General features: G+C 35.0%; 1 protein-coding gene across 1 annotated transcript; it reads right to left on the bottom strand.

Moving 5' to 3' along the window:
- Nucleotides 1-8,804: 8,804 nt before the first annotated feature.
- Nucleotides 8,805-9,536, bottom strand: LOC145247159 (CD63 antigen-like). Its single transcript, XM_080108799.1, has one exon. It carries the CDS (start codon nucleotides 9,534-9,536, stop codon nucleotides 8,805-8,807), a length of 732 nt encoding a protein of 243 aa, XP_079964925.1.
- Nucleotides 9,537-12,724: the final 3,188 nt, after the last annotated feature.

The following is a 12,724-nucleotide window of genomic DNA, read 5'->3' as shown; positions in this document are numbered from 1 at the left end:
GTAGATCATTGTATAACGATTTGATCACTGTCTGTCTGACGTAATGAACATTTAAATTAAAATGTTTAAAATTCAACGCTATTTCACACGGTTAATGGTAGCCGAATGGATACGGCCTCCGCTTATCGAGCCAGAGATGTCTCGTGTCGCGGGGTTCGAATCGTTCGACTGGTAGTAATCGTGACATCCTGTGCTGAAGAATCCCGAAAGGATGAAACACTAGTGTCTGTAGGTATTTAATTATTATAGTAAAAAATAATTATGACAGCCCCTTTAAGAAATTCGTTTCTTATCGTTGAGCACTTTCAGTTGAATTAAAAGTCGGTCAATTTAGCTCTTATGCGTAGATCATCGTATAACGATTTGATCACTGTCTGTCTGACGTAATGAACATTTAAATTAAAATGTTTAAAATTCAACGCTATTTCACACGGTTAATGGTAGCCGAATGGATACGGCCTCCGCTTATCGAGCCAGAGATGTCTCGTGTCGCGGGGTTCGAATCGTTCGACTGGTAGTAATCGTGACATCCTGCGCTGAAGAATCCCGAAAGGATGAAACACTAGTGTCTGTAGGTATTTAATTATTATAGTAAAAAAATAATTATGACAGCCCCTTTAAGAAATTCGTTTCTTATCGTTGAGCACTTTCAGTTGAATTAAAAGTCGGTCAATTTAGCTCTTATGCGTAGATCATCGTATAACGATTTGATCACTGTCTGTCTGACGTAATGAACATTTAAATTAAAATGTTTAAAATTCAACGCTATTTCACACGGTTAATGGTAGCCGAATGGATACGGCCTCCGCTTATCGAGCCAGAGATGTCTCGTGTCGCGGGTTCGAATCGTTCGACTGGTAGTAATCGTGACACTCTGCACTGAAGAATCCCGAAAGGATGAAACACTAGTGTCTGTAGGTATTTAATTATTATAGTAAATATATATATAAAGACGATGTTATTTTTTGACCCACCTAATATATTGAATGATATAAAAATCTTTTTACAAAAAAACCCAAATACTTTATATTAATAATTACTTATTAAACAAAAATAGAAAGTGACGGTGGCTAAGTGGTTAGCGACACAGACTAACGATCCGGGTGTACTAAGTTCGAATCCAGTTCCTTCCACAGAAACACTTTTACTTAGGATGTTGGCAACGTCAACGTTGTTCCTCTCGTTAGTAACTCATGTTTTTCTAGAAGTAATTCTAACTATAAACATGTATCGGGGTAACCAATACCAACAGTAAAACCATCGATTTTATATGAAATTAATGAGTGAATCAATAATTACTAAGAAGATAATTGTTAGTTTTTGCTTATAATAATGAAATAATTTTCACTTTTATTTTTTTTATAAAATTATCAATATTTTTTTAAGTTTTAAGGATGTGAAAATTCTCCAGTTATTATTTCATACATTCTTAGAAGTATTACACACAGAAATGATCATAAACTTTTATTTTATGTCAGATTAGCAAGCTAACCCGGTACTGCCCGGAACCATAAAGAATCGAAATATAAGAGAAGTTTAAAAGTGTGAAGCATCTTAATATTAAAACTTCTACCTAACTCTCTCAATCCGTCTATATATACTGTCTTTCCTCTTTGCACGTTTTTCCACATTCGCCTTCGCCATCCATTTTTCATCTTTTATGTATATAATAGATAAGATTGGACACAACTGACCCGCCAGTACTGACCTGGTACAGTTGACACACAAAGAATAGATAATCTTGTTTGATTTAAGATAGTATACATGCAGAACAACTCGGATAAAAAATTTTAAAAAAATTGTGGGTCTTTTATTTGTTGTTTTTTACTTTTAGCTGGACATACAACATACGAACATACACACACACACTGCTCTTTTTTTTTACACGGTGGTCACCACTTATCAAGGCCCGGAAGCCACTCAGGGATAAGGGTTATATAATAGATTTAAAAGAGATGATATCCAACAATAATGGTTGGTCAACATTATAAATATAGTATAAATGATATGGGGATAAAATACAAGATATAAAAATGATATACTGTGGAGACAAGATATATCAGAAAGAAAAAGATAAAGGAATTAAAAAATTCCATAATTTAGAGATTAACCGGTTACGTCCTAACCGTTTTTTTTACATAACGAATGCATATAAGAACATTTTTTTTTACTGAATACATTACTTATTTATCTTATGTTTCCTTACATCAGGATATTTCGAAGACAAACTTTTTTCTCGTCAGAAGATCTTTTGAAATACTATATGCTATATAGAAAGACGTTTTAAATATCATTTAAAATTTGAAAACTATTATTTTAGTAATAATGCCGTTATTTACATTTTTTACTATAAAGTATGGTGGGTAAATCGATAAATGCCTTATGAATGCTGAAAAGCAAAATTCTCTAATTGCTGCACTCTTTTTTCTTCGCTTCCCTGGAATTCGCTCTTTTCATCACCTCCTAAAACTAGTCAATTTTGCCATTAGCGTGTTTACCTAAAGTATTTTCACCTAATAGAAACCATTTTAAAGCCCAAAAAGTAACATGTTTATATTAACATAAGCTAGTGTGAATTTAAAACCTCCTATAAAAATAAGAGCCACACATTGAAGAAAAGATATTTCTGCAGCCGGACATAAAGGCATTTCAGGGAGATCGCTGAAATACACTCACTCATGAACTTTTGGGTCGAGGGAGGCTAAGAGTAAACTGAAAATAATTTAGTAACTCATATACCAGCATCTTTTACCTAGTACACACATGATTACACACAAACGAATCAGGTGAACAGAAGCGAACAGTTACTCACGGTTATACGCGCAGTAAGATTAACAATGTAAACCAACGCACACATATACAATGCCATGCTGCCAAATACTTACATACGTATGTTTCTTATGAATGCATATACATAAGAGAAACATTTTGAATTGTGACTAATAACGGAACTTTCTGTAGCAAATACGTGTTTATATATATAAAAAGACTTAAGTATTAAAAGTAATCTTTATAGTCCCATATCTTGTATTTCATTTATAAAATTCCGGCTTTTCATATTTTTGCATTTACACAATTCTGATTATTTTTAAGGTAACACTTGCTTCCTGGTGACCCTTCTATTCGTTTATTCCCATTTTTATTTTGACGCACGCTCGTCTGTATATTTATTCTTTCCTCACTTAAGCACAATTTTTATACCTAATCCATATAAAATGTGTGTGTGGTTCCTGTTAAATGCCAACCCCCCCCCCAAAAAAAAAAGACGCCACCGTCATCCAAGATCGCCTCTATCAATGCCAGGTGCCACATAACACGTGTTTACGTTCCATTTTAAAAATATTTAAATATCCAACTAATGCGCTAATGGTATATCTACAATGAGTAAATAATTAAAGTCAAAATATCTATATAAATAAAATAGGTTATGTATGTATGTGTGCGTAAATATTTAACTGATGGACTCTTAATGTACTGGTTACATAAAACTGAAATAAACAGGAAACAGAAATCATGCATCAATGATGGTTTATAGGGAGTAAAATGTTTGTTTGTACGGGTGAATAACGCGTACAGACATATGCCGACAAGTTGAAATGCGAAATGTTTATATGAACTTGCCGACATATTTTATTTTTCTTCGCATGCTCAAATTCAATTGATTTCTTCAAGTCGTTTAGTATTAAGATTTTATTATCTTTCTCTCGATTACAACATCGGTAGAAAACGCGGCTGGAACGCCGAATGGTTTGTTAAGACATCTAGATCCACCTAAACTGTGTAATGGCACACGGTAAGCAATACAATCATTAAAAACTAATGTTCTGGAAGCTATTTTAATAACTGTAAATTTTAAGGGTGGAAATGTTAATTCATCGGATTCCCCTTATTACTTTTGACACATTCAAGGGTTTACAATTCCCCAAAAGAATTACTTTTGCTATGTCTATAAATAAAGCTCAAGGACAAAGGCTCAAAGTTGGTGGTCTTAATCTTCATACATCTGCTTTTTCTCATGGCCAGTTGCATATTGGTTGCTCATGCATTCGAAGTTCTGAAAACCTATATTTACACACCTTTAAGAGGTTACAACCAAAATGTTGTTTATGTAGAGGCTTTTCAAAATTAATGCTACATGGAGATTTACCAGAGTTCGGATATGCACTGCTGGAAACTAAATTTTAATTATCAGATTGACAGGAAAGTTCTTGCGATTTTTAGCTTCTAAAACCAAGTGGACATATTTTGACTCCAACAAAAATTTATTGATCAAAATAGGCATAATCAGAATGAACACTCTTTTGGCAACGCAAAACAAGTATATAGAGTGAAACGATGCAATTGCCACCCTAGAAATGACAACATGATTCCATTTCCGTTTGGTAAAAACTTTGGGGTTTTTTTTTGCATACCATCTACCTACTAGTTGGTTAGTTGTGTACAAATTCTCAGAGCGATAAGGCCTTCTGTCATGTCTGAAAATGACACAATATTCAAAGATGCGCCGCTGTACAACTCTTGCTCTCTGCCGATCATAGTAATGGAAACAAGACTATTTCCAGCACCCTTAAAATGCATCGCTGCACCCTCATTGCAACGAATAACAGGGACGTGCCGAACGTGATGAAAGCAAAGTTTCCGGCCATGGTTACGGTCTTTGGTGTGGTTTCTACATCATGCCAGCATACATCTTCGAAGTCGGCTTGAAAGTCAACACGAAAATGTATCTGGGTATGCTGAAGTGTGGTGAGCCGCGGGTACAATCAGGTGGACGTTGATCTTGGGTGTGGCAGCAGGACTCGGCGCGATCCCACAAGTCTAAAGATACCAAGGGTTGGCTTCAGAAAGAGTGCTACGACTCTGTACCCTTCTCTCGCTGTGTATCCTCGTCTCCCGACCTGAACCTGCTGGACTAATTCGTTTGGTCATACGCCGTGAACATCACAAACATGACCTCCCACAACGCCAAAGCCAGCCTGAACGCCGTTACCCGCTGAGCTCATGTGGAAAAAGCATGCTTCCAGTCCCGGATCAATATAAAGGCTGTGTTTGAGGTTGCATTGAATTGATATCAACTCTACTACATAAGCAACATGAATTGATTTTTTCAATAAAAGTGTTAATATAAAACTGTAGTGTTGTTTTCTGTAGAGCGACACTTCTCGTTCCACCCTGTGTTTATGCCAGTAACGTAAACATTTTGCATTCTGGTGGCGATAAAATCGCTGAAACTGTTTTCTTATATCGTTTAGGTTTTTGAAGCATTTCTAACACATGAAGTTATCACGATGCTTGAAAAAGTAGTAGTCAGTTGGTGAGAGGTCTGGAGATAATGGTGGATGAGGCGGAGTTTCGTAGCCCAATTTCTTGAACTTCTGCAGGGTCGGTTTAGCAACATACGGTTTGGCATTGCCGTTGAGGAAAATTGGGTATTTTCTGTTGACTAATACTGGATGATGTCGAAGTTTCTGATGCATTTAATCCACTTGTTGACAGTACTTCTCAGCTGTAATGATTTCGCCTACATTAAAAAAAACTGCCATAAATTAGACTAGTCGCAGACCACCAAACAGCATGGCCTTATTGTGGTGTAATTCAGACTTCGGGAAGTGGTAATATTATATAATACCTATAGTGTCAATAGGTGTTTTATGCATTCGCGATCATCAGTGCAGGAACCGACGAATCAAGCTAGTCGAAGTATTCGAACTTCGTCACGAAGCCACTTTTGATTCAATTAGCACGGAACGTTTTCCCTTTGTCATGGTCAACCGCCACGGGAATTAAGGGAAATTTAGTTTATAAAGCCAAATTCAGCCTTAACGTAAGTAAGTGAATCTTTAGTGATACAGCAACCGGAAATCCCAATCTTGCACAAGTACAGGCGACCGCCTTTTATTTCCTAGACTGTGCTCAACTTTTAAAAACTTACTTCGGCGAACCTCAACGAGAATTACTATGCCCAATCAATAATAATCCACTGGTGTTTGATAAACACTATAATCGAAATCAACCTTTGAGGAATTCTTGGTAAAATTATTTATAGAAAAAAAAAGTACTTGGGTGCGATCAGCTATAATCGAAACCGAAACATGAAAAGTCTAAAATTTAGTTTTAATGGTTTGAAAGCAAAGGTGACGGATTATGAAACGTGTTCAGAATGGCTTTCTTGTGAATATTCGGGGTAAGCCAGAAAGAGTTGAAAAAAGAATTCACCTAAAATTCTAACGTCTTTAATTACAGAATTAAACTTGTCTTTTCACCACCAATGCTCAAACGACCGCTTTTCCTCCAGTTGAAATGAATTGTTCTCGCCTCTATGAAGCACATGGCTTCGACAAACTTCTGGAACTAACCTTTACTTCTGTCTTGAAATAGATCTATCTGTTGCCAAAAATCACTGAAAAAATGGTGGGATCGTTTTATCGCCCTAGAAAGTATCTCACTCCCGATGCAATTCTCTGCCTGTACAAAAATCAAGACGATAAAGTACCGTTACTATCTGTTGGGTGAAGTCCCTAAACGCACCCTTTTGTTTTGGCAGGGTACAAAACCGTTTTCGAAATTCAGTGACCAATAACTTTCTCCTCTACTCCCTCACAGAAGAGACGTTGCAAGTCTATATCTGCTCTATCGAAACATTTATGGTAGGTATCCCTCCCAGTACAAAAACTTGCATAGACAAAACAACCGCCAACTACTATTAATTCCTATCTGCGCCCAAAACTAAAGGAAGATTTCATGAGCAGAGTTTATATCCTAGAAATCATCTTTCAGATGAAAAAAAAAAAAAACAGCACGGTGCGTATGCCGTACAAGTACCAATCATAAAATGATCAGCGAGAAAACTTTAGTCACAAACCCAATGTTAATTTAGAAATTATAATACTGGTATATTTTAATTTTAATTATTAAAGTTCAAATATATATATATATATATATTAACCAGCAACATTTTTATTGTAATCGATTCCGTACAATCTGCAGACTGATCAAAATATTAAAGATCAAACATTCTGTCAATTCGTTTGAGGGACAGATAAAGAAATATTACTAATAGAAAAACGGAAAGTAATGGGTCGAGTCTAAATTTTCGAAGACTTCCACATCGTGGTACAGAGCGTGATTTTTTTTTCTTTACCAAGTTGTGCGTTAACGTTTTATGTTACTAAGGTTAAACATTCGGATCATCTATTACTTGGAAAATGTCATTTCCAGAAATCCAAGATTTATATTTGGAGATAAAGACCTTGGTATATGGCCAAGAGGGCAATCAAACCATGTTACAGATAATTGCTAACAGTTACAATTCGTACGTTTTTTTCTAGATTCAACATTTCAATTGAAATTAAACTTTTGTCTGACCCGTTTAAAGTGATTTTATTCACAAAAGCGGGTTGCATTTTCACGAGCCCATACCATTTTATTTACAGAAAAGAAATTTCCTTCTGACTGATATTTAAATATTCGAAATTCAAGTCAATATTAAAAATAATTGCATATTAATGTTCACCTAAGACAATTGGATTATTCAATAATTTGAATAGCTTAAGCTAAATTGTGCGATTTTGACGGAGAATCGTAAGACGAAGCATTGCAATGGGTGTTAGCATCATGAGCGGGGGGGGGCAATGTAACACCAAACTATTAATATTGACACAAATGCCTACGGTGGGATTAGTTCCATTTACTTGGCAAATGATATTAGATTAGCTCGATTAAAAATAATTGATCTACAGGATCGTAGGTTTTGAAGTAGAAAATAAAAACCTTTCCTTAAGTCGCAGCAGCAATACAAGGAGTTTAATATTACCGCAACGTTTTAGATAAATAGTATACGTCCGGAGGATTTCCTTTCTCGTTACCGTACTATCTAAGAAATTTTTCTAGACCGGTTTTATCAATCCAGACTGTTTTGGAATAGAGGGGGGGGTAGCAGAATTTTCTTCACATGGAGATCTTATGCCGATCTTTGTGTTGAGCCAAGACCAATACAGCTGGAATGTTGGAAGTCAAAAGCATAAGGGAAAGTGGTCGGAAAAGCCGCCATTACGAGTCTCATGATCAACTTCAATATTATAAGGGCGAGAGGAGGTTTAAAAAATTATTCGTGAAATGCCCTTCGGTTTAAAAGGAAGGCTCCGTGGGCGTGTACTAAGCATCAACGGACTAATATGGCAGAAAATAAAGTTAAACAGGAAAAGTTTAACAGAAGACATTCGAAGGCCTATGTTTAAAGAAATTGTAAGAACGTTATCGACGAATCGATTCAAAGACTACGGGTTACTAAAACGGAGGAGGACTACATAGATTTGTTAATTAAATGGATTTTAACGTAGGAGTCAAACTTCGGATAAAATATTTAAAGTCGGTTTTTGAAAACAGTCTTCGAGATTATATAAATATATATTTTTTTATACACAAGAGGCATCTTATTTTAGATGTAGTTAAACGAATTCATTTTAATTAAAGTCACAACTTACGTTATTAATGTATAACAGTAAAAAAAAAAAATTGAGTTAGCAGTAAAACAATTAAAATATTTAAACGGTTACAAAGTATTTGATTAATAATTTAACATGAATAGGCTAACGCAAGTGATTCTTACGTTCGTAAAACAATTCAACCATAGCTTTCATAAAGATGCTTAGTGTACATTTTCAATGCAAGTGTAGAGTTATAAACTGTTCGTTAGCTCGCGTAATACAGTAACACTCCAGTTAAAATTAAAGCTTTCGTAGTCAAGAATTTGTATACAAATTGTAGAAATTTTACATATGCCATAAATAAAACGCAAAACGGATTTAGATTCGATTGGAGTTAATATCTGGTAAGCCTCCAAGATCATGTGTTCCAGACGTCATGAGTCTTTCCAAATACACGTGGAACCAGTAGAGACAGGTTATTTTTAGAAATATAATGAACCAGAAGAAGAGTCCCATTACGACTTCAGCGATTGTAGCCCATTGGGAAATGGCAGCAGCACATGTGGTTTCGTAGAAATTACCGGTGTTGAATGCGGTACTCCCACAACTAGGGGTATATCGAATACAGCAGGAGTCCGGGAGGTTGGTGGGAGACAGATATCGGTACCATTCGGTGTAGTTATTGAATCCGCAGCATCCGAAGTTTCTCTGAACAGAATCCCAGATAGCATGTGCAGAATTATCGCCGGTGTAAGAATTCTCAACAGATGATAAGGCTTTTAAAACTTCATTAACGTAACCAGACTTCAGAGCAAAACCGGAGAGTCCTATTAGCAATTCAAATACAAGCAGAAACACGGTACTGCAACAGAGCGCAACCAATTGGCAATAGCATTCGTAGTAGATTCCGATGAGGACGGCAATGGCGGGTATAATAGTCATCAGAGCATAGGCGACCATGATAGAATTCGGGACGTTAAAAATGTTCTCTATCCAGTGATAATCGGTAGCAAGACGATATTCGTTTACGGCGCAAAGTATCATCAACGACACGGAGGTTGCAGCGTAGAATATGTGCGAAAGTATCAGATAGAGTTTTGGTCGATACATGTTGGGGTTCTTGTTTGCCTGTCTTTTCTTACAACAAATTTGCGTGCAATCCCGGTTTGTCAAATTTCTTTAGATCGCTTAGTTGCCTTTGTACAATACTCGCGACATAATTCTGGTTGATCAAATTGCTCAGTATTTATCGTGATTTTTAAACAGTTACTATGCTCATTATTCATTGAGTCATGGCGTATTTTCAAACCAACGCAATTTGATTGGCTAACAAATATGACAGACGAAATTAGCATGAATGTAACAAGATTAAAAATGTTTTACAATAGAATTAATAAAATCGTTTTTTTTTTTTACAAATGAAACATTCCGATAAACTTTTGGCTATATTATACTATACCATACCATACCATACTATACTATTTTATTTTATTTATACAATAAAACATTTATTTTTTTTGGAATTTTCTTGCCACAGTTTAGTAATGGGGGTCTTTTATCGGTCATCCGACAAAAGAAGGGTGTATCTCTAAATGTAACCTTTCCGTTCGTCTGTCCGCACTTTTCACTTGGAATTTTTTTGAAATTTTGCACTAACATAAAACATGATATAAGTAAAAAAGTAACAACGGATCTTCATAGAAAATCCCGATTGCCCCTCTAGGAGGGGTGCCTTTCGGGTTTAAATGGCTAAAATTTACACTTTTGTGCTTATTTAAAAAAAATGATACCTTGGATTTTTATAAAACTTTCTGAAAAATCGTAACTAACTGATTTCTATATAATTTTATTTGTCTATACTTCGCGATGACTCTTGGGTGTGCCCCAGGGGCTCTTTTAGGGCTAATAAAACACTCCATTTTTGGGACTATTTTATCATATTGTCCAAAATTTTCTTTAGATATCTATTTAGCATTTTTACATGGTGCTGAACTCAAATTTAAATATGTTAAGGCCTTGGAGACTTTGGGGGCTAAATGGCGGGAGAAGGTAAATGATGGCCTTAGTATTTTTTTTTTTTTTTTTGCATAATGCAGAACTCAAATTGACATGTTAAAGCATAAAACTGCACCGTTTGTTCATTTTCGCCGGGATTTGCCGTCCACTAAGGGCTTTTCGGGGCTAAGAGAGAGGGGGTAAATATTGAACTTAGTTATTTTTTTTTTGCTTTGTCCACTGCGCACTTACGGGGGACCATGCATGCTTTACTTGTTAACCTTTATTTTATTTTATTTTCATTGTAAATATTTTTCTTTTCTATATGAAATTGTTATGCCCCTATTCCCCCGTTACATATTTTAAATAATATAGGTTTTAAATAGTTTAGCAATAGTGTGTTGTTTTTTATGGTGATTGATGAAGGATGTATACACTGATGGACGTGAATGCGGTATTTTGGTTAGAATAGAGTTAAAGTAAGTACTAACTAGGTTAGCTTAGTTAGCATTGGTTCGTTATAATATTACATTTCTATTGAGAATAAATATTTTTATTTATCTGAATTTTTAGAGGGATATGGATTAATAATTTTATTTACTTTCTTCGGTATACTATTCCCGTCTTTAGTGTTATTTTCACAACGTTCCGCTAGATGTAACCTCTGACCTTCTTCAGGTTTATCTCGTCGAACTCCGTAATCATTCTGTCGAACACAGGAATCTGCACGGCATTTCGAACAAACCTCCTTATTTAATCCACGCGTTTTCAAGCTCATTCTGTCAGTCATGACTGGATAGAAGTCTTAAGTAATTCACAATTGTTTTCTGAGTGTCGCCCACACTGATTATTGGGCCTTCAACCTCCAGAAGTGTGTAATTTACAATTAATTTTTTACCAAACACTTTATCCACTGCGCTGACGGAGCAAGAGCATGCTAACCACGTAGATTAAATAAAGGGTTCAGTTTGAAATCGTGTGCAGAATCCCAATTTCCCGATTTCAACAAGATACACCTGAAGAACATCGCCGGAAAAGTTTTGAAAAAAAGAAAACCACCCAAGATGAGAATAGTAGTTCGAAGAATCCAAATACCACGAATAAAACTTTTAGAGCAAAATTTTAACAACAAACTACAACATTTCATTTGATTTGGAAACAATGCTAATTCGTTGTTTTTGAAAAAAAGAGACTCAACACTCGTAAACATTTTATCATACTGTTTTTTTACAGTATTACAGTTTTACACAATCACCGCAATATCGTATTAACTTTATGAGTTAATACTTCTTTAAGCATCACAAATGTTAAGAAAATTGTAAAATTTATCAGCACAAAAAAAAATGATTTTTATGGAAAAGCAGTCACTTGCTGTACGAGCTTAGAAAATACAGCTGCTTCTCTCTATACATATAATAGTAGCGTCCATGTGTGCCTGTCCGTGTGTACAACTCCCTATGATCAAAGAAATATAAAGGTGTATGTATGTACACTTCTCCTGGTCAAGAAATATTAACGCCTATGATAGGATACTTCTGTAAAAGGAGACATTATATTTTATGCGTAATTTCTATATATAGCATCCTTCAAACCACATCTACATTGATTGAGTTACGGTCATTAGCATATCACATTAAATTTAATCTATTTAAATAATTAGCTCGATGATATTATGTATTCGACATAATAGCCTCGTTTCACTTGTACTATTTAAAATATAATTTAAAATTTAATTATTTAGTTTATATAGATTTCAATTTATATTTGATTTAACTTATTATTATCTGAAATCTGAAACCGTTTAATTTTAAAGCCAGAAAACCAAAGAAGAATAACTGTGATAGTTTAATTCTTTAAAACGGATCACGTTATTAAATATTTTCTGTATTAGTTTGTTTTCATTTCGAAATATTTTCTAAGCTGAATTATTATTTTTATTTTTAATTTGAAGGTATTTTTTCGCTTATACTTAATTTTTAAGTAAACTTTTTTATTTGTTATTGTTCGCTTATCCGTTTCTTACACTGTATTTAGTCGTTTTCTTTGATCATGTGAACTATAAGTACGCCGATATAATTCATAAGTTGTTTTTTGAAAAACTTCTGCTCCAGAATACATCATTTTTCCTTATTTTCAACGCCGATGCTCGGGGGAGGGGAAGGGGGTCCGGGCTTAGAGAAAAATAATTAAAATTTATGTCCTCGTTTACTTGCATCCCCACGAGGGCAGAGTTAGTCACACACAGGGCCAATTTCCATGTGAGCAAAATCCATCATCCAATACGTTATTTGCTCTTTTTTTGT

The sequence above is a fragment of the Euprymna scolopes genome, chromosome 25 (genome assembly GCF_053919585.1).
Source record: "Euprymna scolopes isolate OS-2025 chromosome 25, ASM5391958v1, whole genome shotgun sequence".
Lineage (NCBI taxonomy): Eukaryota > Metazoa > Mollusca > Cephalopoda > Sepiida > Sepiolidae > Euprymna > Euprymna scolopes.
The sequence above is the reverse complement of the archived record's forward strand: the minus strand, read 5'-3'. Positions and strand labels throughout refer to the sequence as shown.

Excerpts from the sequence above, each read along its gene's own strand:
- LOC145247159 (XM_080108799.1), bottom strand. The coding sequence starts at position 9,536 with ATGTATCGACCAAAACTCTATCTGATACTTTCGCACATATTCTACGCT.